At 45.4% G+C, this 19539-nt stretch overlaps 1 protein-coding gene across 1 annotated transcript in view; it reads right to left on the bottom strand.

Annotated features, from left to right (window-relative positions):
- LOC134571244 (uncharacterized) overlaps nt 1-19249 on the bottom strand; it is a 155330-nt gene extending 136081 nt beyond the window's left edge. The window contains exons 1-4 of the mRNA XM_063429418.1: nt 19191-19249; nt 18161-18182; nt 17096-17164; nt 15488-15615 (exon numbers count right to left, since the gene is read on the bottom strand). Of these exons, the coding sequence (XP_063285488.1) occupies nt 15488-15615; nt 17096-17164; nt 18161-18182; nt 19191-19249 (278 nt within the window). The remainder of the gene's footprint in view (nt 1-15487; nt 15616-17095; nt 17165-18160; nt 18183-19190) is intronic.
- Nucleotides 19250-19539: the final 290 nt, after the last annotated feature.

Genomic DNA, 19539 nt, shown 5'->3' with positions numbered 1-19539 from the left:
CACCTGTCCTCAGAGACCCTGATACACACTGACACAGAGCAGAATATTGACTGTTCCCCCTACATAGGGTCACTTGGCAGATATGGATTGACACCTGTCCTCAGGGACCCTGATATACACTGACACAGAGCGGAATAGGGACTGTTCCCCCTACATAGGGTCACTTGGCAGACATGGATTGACATCTATCCTAAGGATCCCTGATACACACTGACACAGAGCAGAATAGGGACTGTTCCCCCTACATAGGGTCACTTGGCAGATATGGATTGACACCTATCCTAAGGATCCCTGATACACACTGACACAGAGCAGAATAGGGACTGTTCCCCCTACATAGGGTCACTTGGCAGATATGGATTGACACCTGTCCTCAGAGACCCTGATACACACTGACACAGAGCAGAATAGGGACTGTTTCCCCTACATAGGGTCACTTGGCAGATATGGATTGACACCTGTCTTCAGGGACCCTGATACACACTGGGGGGTACCTACTGTCCTCCCCCAGCCCCCACCCCTGTGTGGTGGGTGGGGGCCATAAAAATAATGATGGGGGGACCTACTGTCCTCCCCCCGGCCCCCACCCCTGCACGGTGGGTGGGGGCCATAAAGCACAATGGGGGGGGACCTACTGTCCTCCCCCCCAGCCCCCACCCCTGCGCGGTGGGTGGGGGCCATAAAAATAATGAGGGGGGACCTACTGTCCTCCCCCTTGGCCTTCACCCCTGAGTGGTGGGTGGGGCCCTAAATAACCCCCCCAATCAAAGGTGACTAGGGGTCCCCAAGCCCCTAGTCTCCCACCACCCCCCACCACCCCCAAAAAAGTTACCCCTTACCTACCCTCCTCACCCTAAAAAATAGTGAAGGGGGAATAAAATAACTAACCTGTAAAGAAAAATTAAACTTAAAATTTGACGTCTTCTTTTTTCTAAAATCTTCTTTTTTCAGCCCCCAAAAAAGCCCAAATAAAAAGCCATAAGAACCGACGCAATTTAAAAAAAAAAAAAAAACGAGCGCAAAAAAAAAAAATCCATCTTCACCCATGGAGGGCTCCACGCAGACTGAGCTCTGCAGGGCGGGGAAGGCTTATAAAGCCTTGCCACGCCTTGCAGTTAGGCTAAGAACACTCTGATTGGCTGGTTTAAAGAACTTCCCCACGCTGTGTAAAATGACACAGAGCACTCTGGTTAGATTCCAAGCCCACCAATCACAGTGCTCTGTGTCATTTTACACAGCGTGGGAAAGTTCTTTGGAATTTTCCCACGCTGTGTAAAATGACAAAGAGAACTCTGATTGGTAGGCTTCGAATCTAACCAATCAGAGTGCTCTGTGTCATTTTACACAGCGTGGGAAAATTCCAAAGAACTTTCCCACGCTGTGTAAAATGACACAGAGCACTCTGATTGGTTAGATTCCAAGCACACCAATCACAGTGCTCTGTGTCATTTTACACAGCGTGGGAAAGTTCTTTGGAATTTTCCCACGCTGTGTAAAATGACAGAGAACTCTGATTGGTGGGCTTGGAATCTAACCAATCAGAGTGCTCTGTGTCATTTTACACAGCGTGGGAAAATTCCAAAGAACTTTCCCACGCTGTGTAAAATGACACAGAGCACTGTGATTGGTGGGCTTGGAATATAACCAATCAGAGTGCTCTGTGTCATTTTACACAGCGTGGGAAAGTTCTTTGGAATTTGGAACCAGCCAATAAGAGTGTTCTTAGCCTAATTGCAGGGCGTGTCAAGGCTTTATAAGCCTCCCCCCGCCCTGAAGAGCTCAGTCTGCGCAGAGCCCTCCATGGGTGAAGATGTATAATTTTTTTTTGCGCTCGTTTTATTTTATTTTTTTAAATTGCGTCGGTTCTTATGGCTTTTTTATTTGGCCTTTTTTGGGACTGAAAAAAGAAGATTTTAGAAATAAGAAGACGTCAAATGGTAAGTTTAATTTTTCTTTACAGGTTAATTATTTTATTCCCCTTCACTATTTTTTAGGGTGAGGGGGGTAGGTAGGGGGTAACTTTTTTTGGAGTCGGGGGGTGGGTGACTAGGGGCTTGGGGACCCCTAGTCACCTTTGATTGGGGGGGATTTTTAATTAGCGCCCCCACCCACCACTCAGGGGTGGGGGCTGGGGGGAGACAGTAGGTCCCCCCTTATTGTTTTTTTAGGGCCCCTGTAACAGACCGTTTCAGCAGACAAGGGGTTAAAATCGTTTAGGCGATAATCCCCTTTTCACAGACAGGCACAGCTACTGTTAAATCACCAAAACTCACGAATTGGATATAAGTGAATGCACCAAACTCCCGAACTGCATACAAGGGAATAAGGTAGCACTCCAAACTCCTGAACTGGAACCTCACGAATAGCTGCTAGCAGACGAACAGGAAAAGCTCCCAAGCGGCTTACACTCCTGGCAGTCAGTCCCTATCAGCATACAGTGAATCCCCCCAAGAACGAGACAAGGCTCCGTGTTGAGGGTTAAGCAGTGGTCTGTTTATTGAGGGCTACCTGCCCCTGTATTTATGCAGGTCTCCCACCTGGTGGACACTCCCGTAGGGGACCAGATGGAAGACTGTAACAACAGACAGACAAGTACCAATTACAGACATCCAGCAGTAAAACATCCCCACAATGCATCCTGGCTGCCTCCCCTCTGCCCTGGAGAAGTAATTCAATTATCTCCCAGGACAAAAGAAAAACTCCATTACACACGTGGGGACACAAAGACAGACTATCACTTTAAAATACATAAAGACACATTTTATACATAAAACACAGACATGTAACATATCCCCAGATAGCTCAGGTCTGAGTGCACATTATTAGGTGAATGGCACTCAGACCTCACGAATACAGTTTAATTGCCATAAAGCCAAAGTCTTTAATTACACGAATTGGCTCCATGGCTGTGCTATCTGGGTTACAACATTTACGTAAAATAAACTACCGAATTTACATGCATTCGGTTAAATATAAACGACTTAGAACCAGGGGCTGGAGGTTCAGCGGTGCCTGCATGTAAAAGTGTCTGGGTTTGGTGCATGAAAGCTGGGCAGAAAAGCGCTGGCTGCCCAGGGAGCTCCAGAAAACCGCCATCTAGTGGCCGCTAAGTGTAACCGCGGCCACCCAGTAACAATCAATTAAACTGCGGTTAACCGCAGCTTCAGGGAGGTAAATGGAGGGCACACTCCAGCTTTTGGGTGGCCAATTAACGGCGCCGGCCGGCTTCCCACGGCTCTGGGGAGGCTGAAAAATGGCTGTTTGTTCGGTAGATAGAATCTACCGAACGGCTGTGCGGAAAGGGAGAAATAAATCCTTCTGCACAGTAAAATGAACCCTTTAGCTGCCGGTCCATAATCCAAAGGCAGCAGGTGAGCGCCCAGGCTCCTCCAATGCAATGTGGCGAGATTGGTCTTGTCACAGCCCCCACCCACCGCTCAGGGGTGGGGGCCAGGGGGGGAGGACAGTAGGTCCCCCCTCATTATTTTTATGGCCCCCACCCACCGCGCAGGGGTGGGGGACGGGGGGAGGACAGTAGATCCCCCCATTATTATTTTTATGGCCCCCACCCACCACGCAGGGGTGGGGGCTGGGGGAGGACAGTAGGTCCCCCCCCAGTGTGTATCAGGGTCCCTGAGGACAGGTGTCAATCCATATCTGCCAAGTGACCCTATGTAGGGGGAACAGTCCCTATTCTGCTCTGTGTCAGTGTGTATCAGGGATCCTTAGGATGGGTGTCAATCCATATCTGCCAAGTGACCCTATGTAGGGGGAACAGTCCCTATTCTGCTCTGTGTCAGTGTGTATCAGGGATCCTTAGGATAGGTGTCAATCCATATCTGCCAAGTGACCCTATGTAGGTGGAACAGTCCCTATTCTGCTCTGTGTCAGTGTGTATCAGGGTCCCTGAGGACAGGTGTCAATCCATATCTGCCAAGTAACCCTATGTAGGGGGAACAGTCCCTATTCTGCTCTGTGTCAGTGTGTATCAGGGATTCTGAGGACAGGTGTCAATCCATATCTGCCAAGTGACCCTATGTAGGGGGAACAGTCCCTATTCTGCTCTGTGTCAGTGTGTATCAGGGATCCTTAGGATAGGTGTCAATCCATATCTGCCAAGTGACCCTATGTAGGGGGAACAGTCCCTATTCTGCTCTGTGTCAGTGTCTGGGGGGAGTATCTGCAGTAACACAGAGTGTCTGGAGGGAGTATCTGCAGTAATACAGAGTGTCTGGGGGGAGTATCTGCAGTAACAAAGGGTGTCTGGAGGGAGTATCTGCAGTAACACAGAGTGTCTGGAGGGAGTATCTGCAGTAACACAGGGTGTCTGGAGGGAGTATCTGCAGTAACACAGGGTGTCTGGGGGGAGTATCTGCAGTAACACAGGGTGTCTGGGGGGAGTATCTGCAGTAACACAGAGTGTTTGGAGGGAGTATCTGCAGTAACACAGGGTGTCTGGAGGGAGTATCTGCAGTAAAACAGAGTGTCTGGAGGGAGTATCTGCAGTAATACAGAGTGTCTGGAGGGAGTATCTGCAGTAATCAGGGTGTCTGGAAGGAGTATCTGCAGTAACACAGGATGTCTGGAGGGAGTCTCTGCAGTAACACAGAGTGTCTGGAGGAAGTATCTGCAGTAACGCAGGGTGTCTGGAGGGAGTACCTGCAGTAACACAGAGTGTCTGTAGGGAGTATCTGCAGTAATGCAGGTTGTCTGGAGGGAGTATCTGCAGTAACACATAGTGTCTGGAGGGAGTATCTGCAGTAACACAGGGTGTCTGGAGGGAGTATCTGCAGTAACACAGGGTGTCTGGAGGGAGTATCTGCAGTAACACAGAGTGTCTGAGGGAGTATCTGCAGTAACACAGGGTGTTTGGAGGGAGTATCTGCAGTAACACAGGGTGTCTGGAGAGAGTATCTGCAGTAACACAGAGTGTCTGGAGGGAGTATCTGCAGTAACACAGGGTGTCTGGAGGGAGTATCTGCAGTAACACAGAGTGTCTGGAGGGAGTATCTGTGGTAACACAGGGTGTCTGGAGGGAGTATCTGTGGTAACACAGGGTGTCTGGAGGGAGTATCTGCAGTAACACAGAGTGTCTGGAGGGAGTATCTGCAGTAACACAGGGTGTCTGGAGGGAGTATCTGCAGTAACACAGGGTGTCTAGAGAGAGTATCTGCAGTAACACAGGGTGTCTGGAGGGAGTATCTACAGTAACACAGAGTGTCTGGAGGGAGTATCTGCAGTAACACAAAGTGTCTGGAGGGAGTATCTGCAGTAACACAGGATGTCTGGAGGGAGTATCTGCAGTAACACAGGGTGTCTGGAGGGAGTATCTGCAGTAACACAGGGTGTCTGGAGGGAGTATCTGCAGTAACACAGGGTGTCTGGAGGGAGTATCTGCAGTAACATAGGGTGTCTGGAGGGAGTATATGCAGTAACACAAAGTGTCTGGAGGGAGTATCTGCAGTAAAACAAAGTGTCTGGAGGGAGTATCTGCAGTAACACAGGATGTCTGGAGGGAGTATCTGCAGTAACACAGGGTGTCTGGAGGGAGTATCTGCAGTAACACAGGGTGTCTGGAGGGAGTATCTGCAGTAACACGGGGTGTCTGGAGGGAGTATCTGCAGTAACACAGGGTGTCTGGAGGGAGTATCTGCAGTAACGCAGGGTGTCTGGAGGGAGTATCTGCAGTAACACGGGGTGTCTGGAGGGAGTATCTGCAGTAACACAGAGTGTCTGGAGGGAGTATCTGCAGTAACGCAGGGTGTCTGGAGGGAGTATCTGCAGTAACACAGAGTGTCTGAGGGAGTATCTGCAGTAACACCGGGTGTCTGGAGGGAGTATCTGCAGTAACACAGGGTGTCTGGAGCGAGTATCTGCAGTAACACAGGGTGTCTGGAGGGAGTATCTGCAGTAACACAGAGTGTCTGGAGGGAGTATCTGCAGTAACACAGAGTGTCTGGAGGGAGTGTCTGCAGTAACACAGAGTGTCTGGAGGGAGTATCTGCAGTAACACAGGGTGTCTGGAGGGAGTATCTGTAGTAACACAGGGTGTCTAGAGGGAGTATCTGCAGTAACACAGAGTGTCTGGAGGGAGTATCTGCAGTAACACAAGGTGTCTGGAGGGAGTATCTGCAGTAACACAGAGTGTCTGGAGGGAGTATCTGTAGTAATACAGAGTTTCTGGAGGGAGTATCTGCAGTAACACAGGGTGTCTGGAGGGAGTATCTGCAGTAACACAGGGTGTCTGGAGGGAGTATCTGCAGTAACACAGGGTGTCTGGAGGGAGTATCTGCAGTAACATAGGGTGTCTGGAGGGAGTATCTGCAGTAACACAGAGTGTCTGGAGGGAGTATCTGCAGTAACACGGGGTGTCTGGAGGGAGTATCTGCAGTAACACAGAGTGTCTGGAGGGAGTATCTGCTGTAACACAGAGTGTCTGGAGGGAGTATCTGCGGTAACACAGGGTGTCTGGAGGGAGTATCTGCAGTAACACAGAGTGTCTGGAGGGAGTATCTGCAGTAACACAGGGTGTCTGGAGGGAGTATCTGCAGTAACACAGGGTGTCTAGAGGGAGTATCTGCAGTAACACAGGATGTCTGGAGGGAGTATCTGCAGTAACACAGGGTGTCTGGAGGGAGTATCTGCAGTAACACAGGGTGTCTGGAGGGAGTATCTGCAGCAACACAGGGTGTCTGGAGGGAGTATCTGCAGTAACATAGGGTGTCTGGAGGGAGTATCTGCAGTAACACAGAGTGTCTGGAGGGAGTATCTGCAGTAACACAAAGTGTCTGGAGGGAGTATCTGCAGTAACACAGGATGTCTGGAGGGAGTATCTGCAGTAACACAGGGTGTCTGGAGGGAGCATCTTCAGTAACACAGGGTGTCTGGAGGGAGTATCTACAGTAACACAGAGTGTCTGGAGGGAGTATCTGCAGTAACACAAAGTGTCTGGAGGGAGTATCTGCAGTAACACAGGGTGTCTGGAGGGAGTATCTGCAGTAACACAGGGTGTCTGGAGGGAGTATCTGCAGTAACACGGGGTGTCTGGAGGGAGTATCTGCAGTAACACGGGGTGTCTGGAGGGAGTATCTGCAGTAACACGGGGTGTCTGGAGGGAGTATCTGCAGTAACACAGGGTGTCTGGAGGGAGTATCTGCAGTAACACAGTGTGTCTGGAGGGAGTATCTGCAGTAACACAGAGTGTCTGGAGGGAGTATCTGCAGTAACGCAGGGTGTCTGGAGGGAGTATCTGCAGTAACACAGGGTGTCTGGAGGGAGTATCTGCAGTAACACAGAGTGTCTGAGGGAGTATCTGCAGTAACACAGAGTGTCTGAGGGAGTATCTGCAGTAACACAGGGTGTCTGGAGGGAGCATCTTCAGTAACACAGGGTGTCTGGAGGGAGTATCTACAGTAACACAGAGTGTCTGGAGGGAGTATCTGCAGTAACACAAAGTGTCTGGAGGGAGTATCTGCAGTAACACAGGGTGTCTGGAGGGAGTATATGCAGTAACACAGAGTGTCTGAGGGAGTATCTGCAGTAACACAGGGTGTCTGGAGGGAGTATCTGCAGTAACGCAGGGTGTCTGGAGGGAGTATCTGCAGTAACACAGGGTGTCTGGAGGGAGTATCTGCAGTAACACAGAGTGTCTGAGGGAGTATCTGCAGTAACACAGGGTGTCTGGAGCGAGTATCTGCAGTAACACAGGGTGTCTGGAGGGAGTATCTGCAGTAACACAGAGTGTCTGGAGGGAGTATCTGCAGTAACACAGAGTGTCTGGAGGGAGTATCTGCAGTAACACAGGGTGTCTAGAGGGAGTATCTGCAGTAACACAGGGTGTCTGGAGGGAGTATCTGCAGTAACACAGGGTGTCTGGAGGGAGTATCTGCAGTAACACAGGGTGTCTAGAGGGAGTAGCTGCAGTAACACAGGGTGTCTGGAGGGAGTATCTACAGTAACACAGAGTGTCTGGAGGGAGTATCTGCAGTAACACAAAGTGTCTAGAGGGAGTATCTGCAGTAACACAGGATGTCTGGAGGGAGTATCTGCAGTAACACAGGGTGTCTGGAGGGAGTATCTGCAGTAACACAGGGTGTCTGGAGGGAGTATCTGCAGTAACACAGGGTGTCTGGAGGGAGTATCTGCAGTAACATAGGGTGTCTAGAGGGAGTATCTGCAGTAACACAGGGTGTCTGGAGGGAGTATCTACAGTAACACAGAGTGTCTGGAGGGAGTATCTGCAGTAACACAAAGTGTCTAGAGGGAGTATCTGCAGTAACACAGGATGTCTGGAGGGAGTATCTGCAGTAACACAGGGTGTCTGGAGGGAGTATCTGCAGTAACACAGGGTGTCTGGAGGGAGTATCTGCAGCAACACAGGGTGTCTGGAGGGAGTATCTGCAGTAACATAGGGTGTCTGGAGGGAGTATCTGCAGTAACACAGAGTGTCTGGAGGGAGTATCTGCAGTAACACAAAGTGTCTGGAGGGAGTATCTGCAGTAACACAGGATGTCTGGAGGGAGTATCTGCAGTAACACAGGGTGTCTGGAGGGAGCATCTTCAGTAACACAGGGTGTCTGGAGGGAGTATCTACAGTAACACAGAGTGTCTGGAGGGAGTATCTGCAGTAACACAAAGTGTCTGGAGGGAGTATCTGCAGTAACACAGGGTGTCTGGAGGGAGTATATGCAGTAACACAGAGTGTCTGAGGGAGTATCTGCAGTAACACAGGGTGTCTGGAGGGAGTATCTGCAGTAACACAGGGTGTCTGGAGCGAGTATCTGCAGTAACACAGAGTGTCTGGAGGGAGTATCTGCAGTAACACAGAGTGTCTGGAGGGAGTATCTGCAGTAACACAGGGTGTCTGGAGGGAGTATCTGTAGTAACACAGGGTGTCTGGAGGGAGTATCTGTAGTAACACAGGGTGTCTGGAGGGAGTATCTGCAGTAACACAGAGTGTCTGGGGGGAGTATCTGCAGTAACACAGAGTGTCTGGAGGGAGTATCTGCAGTAACACAGAGTGTCTGGAGGGAGTATCTGCAGTAACACAGAGTGTCTGGAGGGAGTATCTGCAGTAACACAGGGTGTCTGGAGGGAGTATCTGTAGTAACACAGGGTGTCTAGAGGGAGTATCTGCAGTAACACAGGGTGTCTGGAGCGAGTATCTGCAGTAACACAGGGTGTCTGGAGGGAGTATCTGCAGTAACACAGAGTGTCTGGAGGGAGTATCTGCAGTAACACAGAGTGTCTGGAGGGAGTATCTGCAGTAACACAGAGTGTCTGGTGGGAGTATCTGCAGTAACACAGGGTGTCTGGAGGGAGTATCTGTAGTAACACAGGGTGTCTAGAGGGAGTATCTGCAGTAACACAGTGTGTCTGGAGGGAGTATCTGCAGTAACACAGAGTGTCTGGAGGGAGTATCTGCAGTAATCAGGGTGTCTGGAAGGAGTATCTGCAGTAACACATGGTGTCTGGAGGGAGTCTCTGCAGTAACACAGAGTGTCTGGAGGGAGTATCTGCAGTAACTCAGGGTGTCTGGAGGGAGTATCTGCAGTAATGCAGGTTGTCTGGAGGGAGTATCTGCAGTAACACAGAGTGTCTGGAGGGAGTATCTGCAGTAACACAGGGTGTCTGGAGGGAGTATCTGCAGTAACACAGAGTGTCTGGGGGGAGTATCTGCAGTAACACAGAGTGTCTGGAGGGAGTATCTGTGGTAACACAGGGTGTCTGGAGGGAGTATCTGCAGTAACACAGAGTGTCTGGAGGGAGTATCTGCAGTAACACAGGGTGTCTGGAGGGAGTATCTGCAGTAACACAGGGTGTCTGGAGGGAGTATCTGCAGTAACACAGGGTGTCTAGAGGGAGTATCTGCAGTAACACAGGGTGTCTAGAGGGAGTATCTGCAGTAACAGAGGGTGTCTGGAGGGAGTATCTACAGTAACACAGAGTGTCTGGAGGGAGAATCTGCAGTAACACAAAGTGTCTGGAGGGAGTATCTGCAGTAACACAGGATGTCTGGAGGGAGTATCTGCAGTAACACAGGGTGTCTGGAGGGAGTATCTGCAGTAACACAGAGTGTCTGGAGGGAGTATCTGCAGTAATCAGGGTGTCTGGAAGGAGTATCTGCAGTAACACATGGTGTCTGGAGGGAGTCTCTGCAGTAACACAGAGTGTCTGGAGGGAGTATCTGCAGTAACTCAGGGTGTCTGGAGGGAGTATCTGCAGTAATGCAGGTTGTCTGGAGGGAGTATCTGCAGTAACACAGAGTGTCTGGAGGGAGTATCTGCAGTAACACAGGGTGTCTGGAGGGAGTATCTGCAGTAACACAGGGTGTCTGGAGGGAGTATCTGCAGTAACACAGAGTGTCTGAGGGAGTATCTACAGTAACACAGGATGTCTGGAGGGAGTATCTGCAGTAACACAGAGTGTCTGAGGGAGTATCTACAGTAACACAGGGTGTTTGGAGGGAGTATCTGCAGTAACACAGGGTGTCTGGAGGGAGTATCTGCAGTAACACAGAGTGTCTGGAGGGAGTATCTGCAGTAACACAGGGTGTCTGGAGGGAGTATCTGCAGTAACACAGAGTGTCTGAGGGAGTATCTACAGTAACACAGGATGTCTGGAGGGAGTATCTGCAGTAACACAGAGTGTCTGAGGGAGTATCTACAGTAACACAGGGTGTTTGGAGGGAGTATCTGCAGTAACACAGGGTGTCTGGAGGGAGTATCTGCAGTAACACAGAGTGTCTGGAGGGAGTATCTGTGGTAACACAGGGTGTCTGGAGGGAGTATCTGCAGTAACACAGAGTGTCTGGAGGGAGTATCTGCAGTAACACAGGGTGTCTGGAGGGAGTATCTGCAGTAACACAGGGTGTCTAGAGGGAGTATCTGCAGTAACACAGGGTGTCTAGAGGGAGTATCTGCAGTAACAGAGGGTGTCTGGAGGGAGTATCTACAGTAACACAGAGTGTCTGGAGGGAGAATCTGCAGTAACACAAAGTGTCTGGAGGGAGTATCTGCAGTAACACAGGATGTCTGGAGGGAGTATCTGCAGTAACACAGGGTGTCTGGAGGGAGTATCTGCAGTAACACAGGGTGTCTGGAGGGAGTATCTGCAGTAACATAGTGTGTCTGGAGGGAGTATCTGCAGTAACACAGAGTGTCTGGAGGGAGTATCTGCAGTAACACAAAGTGTCTGGAGGGAGTATCTGCAGTAACACAGGATGTCTGGAGGGAGTATCTGCAGTAACACAGGGTGTCTGGAGGGAGTGTCTGCAGTAACACAGGGTGTCTAGAGGGAGTATCTGCAGTAACACAGAGTGTCTGGGGGGAGTATCTGCAGTAACACAGGGTGTCTGGAGGGAGTATCTGCAGTAACACAGGATGTCTGGAGGGAGTATCTGCAGTAACACAGAGTGTTTGGAGGGAGTATCTGCAGTAACACAGGGTGTCTAGAGGGAGTATCTGCAGTAACACAGGGTGTCTGGAGGGAGTATCTGCAGTAACACAAAGTGTCTGGAGGGAGTATCTGCAGTAACACATGATGTCTGGAGGGAGTATCTGCAGTAACACAGGGTGTCTGGAGGGAGTATCTGCAGTAACACAGGGTGTCTGGAGGGAGTATCTGCAGTAACACAGGGTGTCTGGAGGGAGTATCTGCAGTAACACAGGGTGTCTGGAGGGAGTATCTGCAGTAACATGAATTAAGTGAATTAAATTGTAGTTACATACACTGAACAGAATTATAAATGCAACACTTTTGTTTTTGCCCCCATTTTTCATGAGCTGAACTCAGAGGTCTAAGACTGTTTCTATGTACACAAAAGGACTATTTCTCTCAAATATTGTTCACAAATCTGTCTAATCTGTGTTAGTGAACACTTCACTTTTGCCGAGATAATCCATCCACCTCACAGGTGTGACATATCAAGATGCTGATTAAACAGCCTGAAGTTTGCAAAGGTGTGCCTTAGGCTGGCCACAATAAAGGGCCACTCTAACTAACTAAGTGCTTACTAATACATATTTAGACAGATTTGTGAACAATATTTGAGAGAAATAGGCCTTTTGTGTACATAGAAAAAGTCTTAGATCTTTGAGTTCAGCTCATTAATAGTGATGTTGCAAACATAAAATTTTCCGTTTGCGAATGGCGAACGCGAACTTCCGCAAATGTTCGCGAACGGGCTAACCCGGCGAACCTCCATAGACTTCAATAGGCAGGCGAATTTTAAAACCCACAGGGACTCTTTCTGGCCACAATAGTGATGGAAAAGTTGTTTCAAGGGGATTAACACCTGGACTGTGGCATGCCGGAGGGGGATCCATGGCAAAACTCAAATGGAAAATTACATAGTTGATGCAGAGTCTGGTTTTAATCCATAAAGGGCATAAATCACCTAGCATTCCTAAATTGTTTGGAAGAACGTGCTTTAAAACATCAGGTATGATGTTGTATCGATCAGGTAGTGTAAGGGTTACGCCCGCTTCACAGTGACAGACCAAACTCCCCGTTTAACGCACCGCAAACAGTCCATTTGCACAAGGTTGGATACCAAGCTAGCCATGTCCCGTTCCTTGTCCTCACTGATGTCATTGAAGGTCTCTTCCTCCACCCAGCCACGTACAACACCAAGGGTCCCCGAAAGGTGACAACAAGCCCCCTGTATTTTTTTTTAAAATGTACACTACTGTTACACCAGATATGAGTTGCACTGGTGTGACACTGTGCCTTGGCAGGCCCTGAAACGCACACATGTGAACGAAACTGACTGCTATTATTTCACAGTCAAATTTCTAGTTTTTTTTTTTAATGTACACTACTGTTACACCAGATATGAGTTGCACTGGTGTGACACTGTGCCCTGGCAGGCCCTGAAATGCACACGTGTGAAGGAAACTGCTATTATAGTACAGTCAAAAAAGTTTTTGTTTTTTTAAATGCAAGCTATTGTGCCCCCAAAACGTTCGTGTGTGGGGGTGCTGGAATGACGTGGGCCAATGGGAGCCTGAATCAACTTTTGGCTCCCACTGCCCCTTTAAGAGCGAGTTCGTGACTTGAGCCGTGCTCCTAGGGCCAGGCAGGCCACATGACCGATCACTGCGGTCAGTGCACGCGGCTAAGTCAGGAGATCAAGCCGCATGCGGCTCGTGTGGAGGCAGGAGTGATCCAGCCACGCGCGGCTGAAGCTTAGGAGCCAGGTCGGTCCCAGGATAAGGTAAATACAGCCACAACCACTTATCCCAATCACACACCTTTCCTAACGTCCTATCCCATTAAAAGCATATTACCGCTTATTTAATAAAACAGATAGACCCCCTACTTCATCCAGGTTACCGATCGATGGTTCGATATTCTGAGCCCTCTCTGATTTACTGTACACGACTATTCGATATTCCCACAAATTTTATATAGCATTTTATGTTTGTTTGAGACCACCTTAAAAATATTGGATATCGCTAAATATCTTGATCACTATATACTTTCTCTACAAACCTCTAAAACGAACCAAACTACTCATCCATCCGCTATACCACTTTATCCCACCTAGAACTAGTGCCCAGTTAAAATACTTGGCTCTTACTTACCCACACTCAGTCATGTCACACACATTTCACCACTACTCTCACTGAATCCCTCAGACTACGGCTAAATTCATCTTCTACATCAAAACACTACTCCTAAGATTGAGTTGTATCTATGTCTCGGGTCTTTCATTTAGAATAGGGGCAGCTTCGGTCTCCTCCAACACTGACACTCCAGTGCATATTATTAAAAGATTGGGCAGATGGAAATCCTCAGTCTACAACCGATATATTCCTCATCCCGAGAAAGAAATGAGGAAAGCTTTTAAAAGTTTGGCTTTGTAAATTTGATGCAATAAGTGTGTTTTTCTTTAATACCTTTTCACCCTCTTTGCAAGAACACGATTTACATATATTACTAATATGTTTCTGAACATATATATTATATTATTCACTCACTCACTCTCTGGGCCGGCCTACGACATCATGCTGCCTAGGTCCAACGATAATTGACTATGGGGGATAATGTATAATAAACACAGGTTACTGCCTATGGGGGGATAATGTATAATAAACACAGGTTACTGGCTATGGGAGGGATAATGTATAATAAACACAGGTTACTGGCTATTGGAGGGATAATGTATAATAAGCACAGGTTACTGGCTATGGGAGGATAATGTATAATAAACACAGGTTACTGGCTATGGGAGGGATAATGTATAATAAACACAGGTTACTGGCTATTGGAGGGATAATGTATAATAAGCACAGGTTACTGGCTATGGGAGGATAATGTATAATAAACACAGGTTACTGGCTATGGGGGATAATGTATAATAAACACAGGTTACTGGTTGTGGGGGTATAATGTATAATAAACACAGGTTACTGGCTATGGGGGAGATAATGTATAATAAGCACAGGTTACTGGCTATGGGGGGGATAATGTATAATAAACACAGGTTACTGGCTATGGGAGGATAATGTATAATAAACACAGGTTACTGGCTATGGGGAGGATAATGTATAATAAACACAGGTTACTGGCTATGGGGGATAATGTATAATAAACACAAAGACAAAAAAAAATAATACAAACAAAATTAATCTAAATTGTATGCTGTCTAGGAGGTGGGAGGGTGTGGGAGGGAGGGTCTGCTGCTGATTGGCTGGAATGTGTCTGCTGACTGTGAGGTACAGGGTAAAAGTTTACTCAATGATGATGAATAGGGGGCGGACCGAACATTGCATATGTTCGTCATCCGTGGCGAACGCGAACAAGCTATGTTCGCCAGGAACTATTCGCCAGCGAACCGTTCGGGACATCACTACTCATTAAAAATGGGGCAAAAACAAAACTGTTGCGTTCATAATTTATTTCAGTGTATATTGTAAAGTGCTAAATGTATACAACCCATTGTTACGTTTATTAACTAACTCTCTTCCCTCTTCCCCTTTTTGTGAGATTGTCTCTCCAAGAGATTTCAATGCACATAGCCACGCATATTGGTTATTTAATATGGAAGTCAATAGGTTTGGAGCACCCTTTATCTGTTGTTATATTTATTAACATTCCATCCAATTGCTCCATGGAATGGGGACTAAGAAATTGCATTTTTGGGTCTCTTCTGGTTAAGTAACATTCACAAACTTTTACAGAGAAAAATAGCCGGCCAATCGCAGACTTGAGGTAGGTGTAAGGTTGAGATTACAAATCAATGCCATCCATCACTGCTCTGGCTAATTCTTCGGCAATGGCCAAGCAACACAGAGGTGCTGGCGCTGTAAGAGGCCCAGCACTTTTATTCATTGTTAAACTGTAGTGGTCATAGTCCATAGAGTGTCCATTTAACACTATGTATTTTTTAATAAACTCTCATTAATTGCAAATTTAGAATTCACTGTTTCCCAGTGGGCAAGGCGACCTTATAAACACAACTCTAACTCCTTGATATCAGTACCTGAGATTTTTTCTTTCCAGCATGTCAAGGCACTTAATGAACACTTTAACATTATATAAACCATTCTTCAGATTGGCGAAATTCAATGCAGAAGTAAAATAACCCAAGTCAAACAGCTTGCGGAGATTCTAAAAAACACAGTAAAATTATAGTTAGTTCCAAATAAGCTCTATATTAGTCCACTTTAAGATATACCAGTTAACAAAGCAAATATGGTTAACCCACGTAACTGTTTGTGATTTAAAACAGTATATTCATAATTTATGTCTTATTCCAAAAACAATGATTTAAAGCAAATCTGTTTGGTCACTTTGCATAATTTGCAAAGACCTCTGATAGTGACATCACCACTGGAGGTGTCTGGGTGGGTGCCAAGCTAACCTGAACCTGTCCCCATTGTCTTCCTGACAGTCCTCTTCTGCTTCTGGAACTTCAGCTTCCAGGAGCTGACATGACTGCTGTAAGGTTGCGCATGAGTAAGAGTACAGAAGTGAGGTCTATGAACAATTTATTTAAACGAATACTCCAAGCTCCATAACTATTAAAGCGTGCTTTAGTGGTTATGGTGCCAGGAGTGCACTGTGGCCCACATATTGTTAGTAGTGAAACCATTAAAGAATGCTTTCTTTTCTAACCTGGGGTCCACCGAGCTCCGCTTCCTACCTCCACTAAATCATACAGAGGTATAGAACTCTCTCTCCTCCTATTCACCCTTTCTTTATCACTCTCTTGCTATTTTCTCTGTTCTTTGGCTCGTAGAAATAATCCTTTTTTTTAAGACCCCGCATGTTAGTTATTCATTTATCTATAGTATTTTTTTTATAATTTTTTTTACAAAACATAAAACTGCGACTCTCAAAAGGTTTATACAATAATATCCTATCTAACTCACATTAATTACATTGTGCGGTAGAACATGTCATGCTACATTCTATGCTATATTGTCTCTTACATATAAAGCTTTCTGTTACACATTAAGAAATGTATGGTTATTATGTCACTTTCGCACAGCATCTTTGTGTACGGCCTTTACAATGCTTTCGTCGTGCATCCTTGTGAAAAATGTCTACAGAATATGGTTAAACCGCCTATTTAGGCAAAGAACTGCACATCTATTATTCTTTCAGTATCTGTTCACTCTTCTGTAGGCAAACTTTAATTTCTTCAAGTATAATCATCCTTTCTGCTAATGTTACTACTTCATTCATTAAGGACAATAAATGAATATACTGGAGAACCATCAGTCTTTCTTCTATGGAAATACTTAATAATGACTTATGGTCGGCTTCAAGAAAACATACTTCAACTCTTTCATACATCTGTTTTCTCTTAAGAGCAACTGTCGAGATGTAAGTACACAATTCTAAAACTTTAATAGCACAAACATATTCATATCTAGTAACCTCTCAGATACAGGAAGTTGAAAGACAAGGCACATATGGACTATTTGTGTAGGGGCAATTAAACAATTTTTACATACAGTAAAGCTATAAGGCATCTACGTAGTTTTTTTGGGGGGATAGGCAGGGGGGGAAATTTAGCCTTGTTACTGCTGAATGAGGCCTATGTCATCTGGATTTGTGTTTTTACAGGATTAAAAAATATTACCTTTGAAACAATTCTTCCATTCTCCAAAATTCCAGTTGGAATGTGTTTTTCTATTAGGTCTTTACAAAACTGGAATACAAAACAAATACAAAAAATACAATGTCACTTTTCTTTATCTTTCAAATTTTACTCATGGGGCTTATTCAATAAACTGGGAGTTGCAGAGAATTGACAATAAAATAGCCAGTTTGGAAAAATAAATGATTTATATCAACCTAAATAGGATTTTCCTATAGTTTTTGAATAAGGCCTAAAAAATATGATTCCACAAAATGAGGGAAGGGAGGCAAAAGGGAAAAACTATACAATCAATTGGCAATACATTTAGTAATGCTAAATAGAAGAATATGAAAGCATTTGAAATTTAAAAACAATAAGTAAAAACGTATCAAAGATACAGACTTAGATCCAAAAGAGTCTGTATGGCTATTTTTTTTCTAAATAAAATAAATTAAAGAACATAAAAATTGAACTACTAAATAAGTAAAATTGGAAATCTCACTGCCTTTATACTACGTAGTGTCCTCTGCACCTGGTTTAACAGTTTAGTAGATAAAACGCGTTTCGCAAGGGAGCACACTCCCTGAAGAAGTAAGAACTCCCTCACAAAACGCATAGGAGCAGAGTGATCACAAAGCCTACCGGGACTTTTGAACTCTGTAAGGCTCCATACCGGACTTCCTGGCGCACAGCCAGGAAATGTTTACATTGAATTGAAACACAGATTCCAAAATTTAGGGAAAATTCTCCAACTACGTTATAGTCACAGCTTGGCTAATTTATCTTAAATGTTAAAGTGGGATTTAGTACTATAAAACCCCTGGTATTCAACCTCAAAATAACTATACTTCACATACTAGACTAAGTATTTTCTGTTGTTCAATATAGGGGTTTATTCTCTAAACAGTATATTGCAGCTACATGCATGGCTGGGTTGGACCATATTTCTGTATCAGCCAATAGTGTGCCTTGATTTCTGAGTTTGGTTTACAATTCACTATAATTCACTTTTAGTGCATAAGCTTTTACAAAGTTTTCAGAGAATATAAACTATAAAACACTCACCCCAAGTGCAGATGTCAGCATCCTAAAACAAACAAAAACAATACAAATTCAAATTAATAATTCAACTTCAAAACATGTTTACATTTTTTGGAGAAAATACTATCCGACATTATTCACAAACAGGGTTACTCAGTAAATTGAGAAGTGGGATTTCAGAGTAAATTTAAAGCAAATTTCAAATTAAGTCACTAAATTACTTTAGCTTGATGAAGCAGTCATGGTGTATAAATCATGCCCCTGTAGTCTCACTGTTTAATTCTCTGCCATTTGTGAGTTAAGTCACTTTTGTTTTTGTTTAAGCAGCCCTAGCCACACTTTTCCTGGCTGTGACTCACACAGGCTGCATAAAAAATATGGTCTCAATTTCATAAAGTTTTAATCTTTTACTCTGTAAATTGGATTTTAATCACATATCGGAGACTCCTCTAAGTTCTAGCAAGCTATTAACATTGTAAGAGATAAGAAATTCTAAATACAAAATATGTAATAAAGGAAGTGTAAACATTAGATCTCACTTTACAGGAAGTGTTTAGGAAGGCCGTGTAAGTCACATGGAGGTGTGACTAGGGCTGTGTAAACAAACTGATTTATTTCCTAAATGGCACATGATTGAGTAGTGAGTCTGCAAGTTTGTTAAAATAAGTGCATCGACACAATCAGTAACTCTCAGTAAACAAGTTATTGATTGTGCCGATGCCCTTATTTTAACATTTACTTTTCTAAGGGGGAGAATCCCTGTTTACTACTACTATTTCCAGGTCAGCTGCATTTTTTTCAAGGGTGGCATGCAGGGCTAGCAAGGTAGAATCTATAGCTGCCTCGAAGCAGCAGTTAGTGTGAGGTGATCAAGGGGATCAGGGCTAGTCTGTTGTGTTACTTATGGTTCTAGAACGATTAGCATGGTGAATTGAGGTGTGGGGGAGTGTTTTTAGTTCATTAAACTAACTACTGAGGGATGACCACCTCATCATACTATATGAACGTTTACTCCCACTCTCTAACCAAATGAGCTTCTCTAATTGAACCTCACAGGCTTTCATCTGTCTTTGTTACCTCTATTCTATGCTTCACCTGCAATTCATAGGCCATGCGACTCTCGCTGAGTATAATGTGTTATTGATACCCTGGGGTTATTGGTCTTCCGTCCTACCCAGACTATAGCATACACACCCATATCTATATATACAGCTTACCTTGGGTGCCTTGTAGGGATGCTTTAATATCCTCCTTACTTTATTTCAGAGACATTTCCTCCGCTCTTCTTTATGCACATTTTTTGTTTCTATTTTATTCATTTTAATTTTAGGTTCTTGTTCAATAAAATTTAGTATTATGATTTAATCTTTTTGCTATTACCTTTGTATGATTTCACGTATGAC

Source organism: Pelobates fuscus, chromosome 8 (genome assembly GCF_036172605.1).
Source record: "Pelobates fuscus isolate aPelFus1 chromosome 8, aPelFus1.pri, whole genome shotgun sequence".
Taxonomy (NCBI): Eukaryota; Metazoa; Chordata; class Amphibia; order Anura; family Pelobatidae; genus Pelobates; species Pelobates fuscus.
This window is presented reverse-complemented; position numbering and strand designations above follow the sequence as displayed.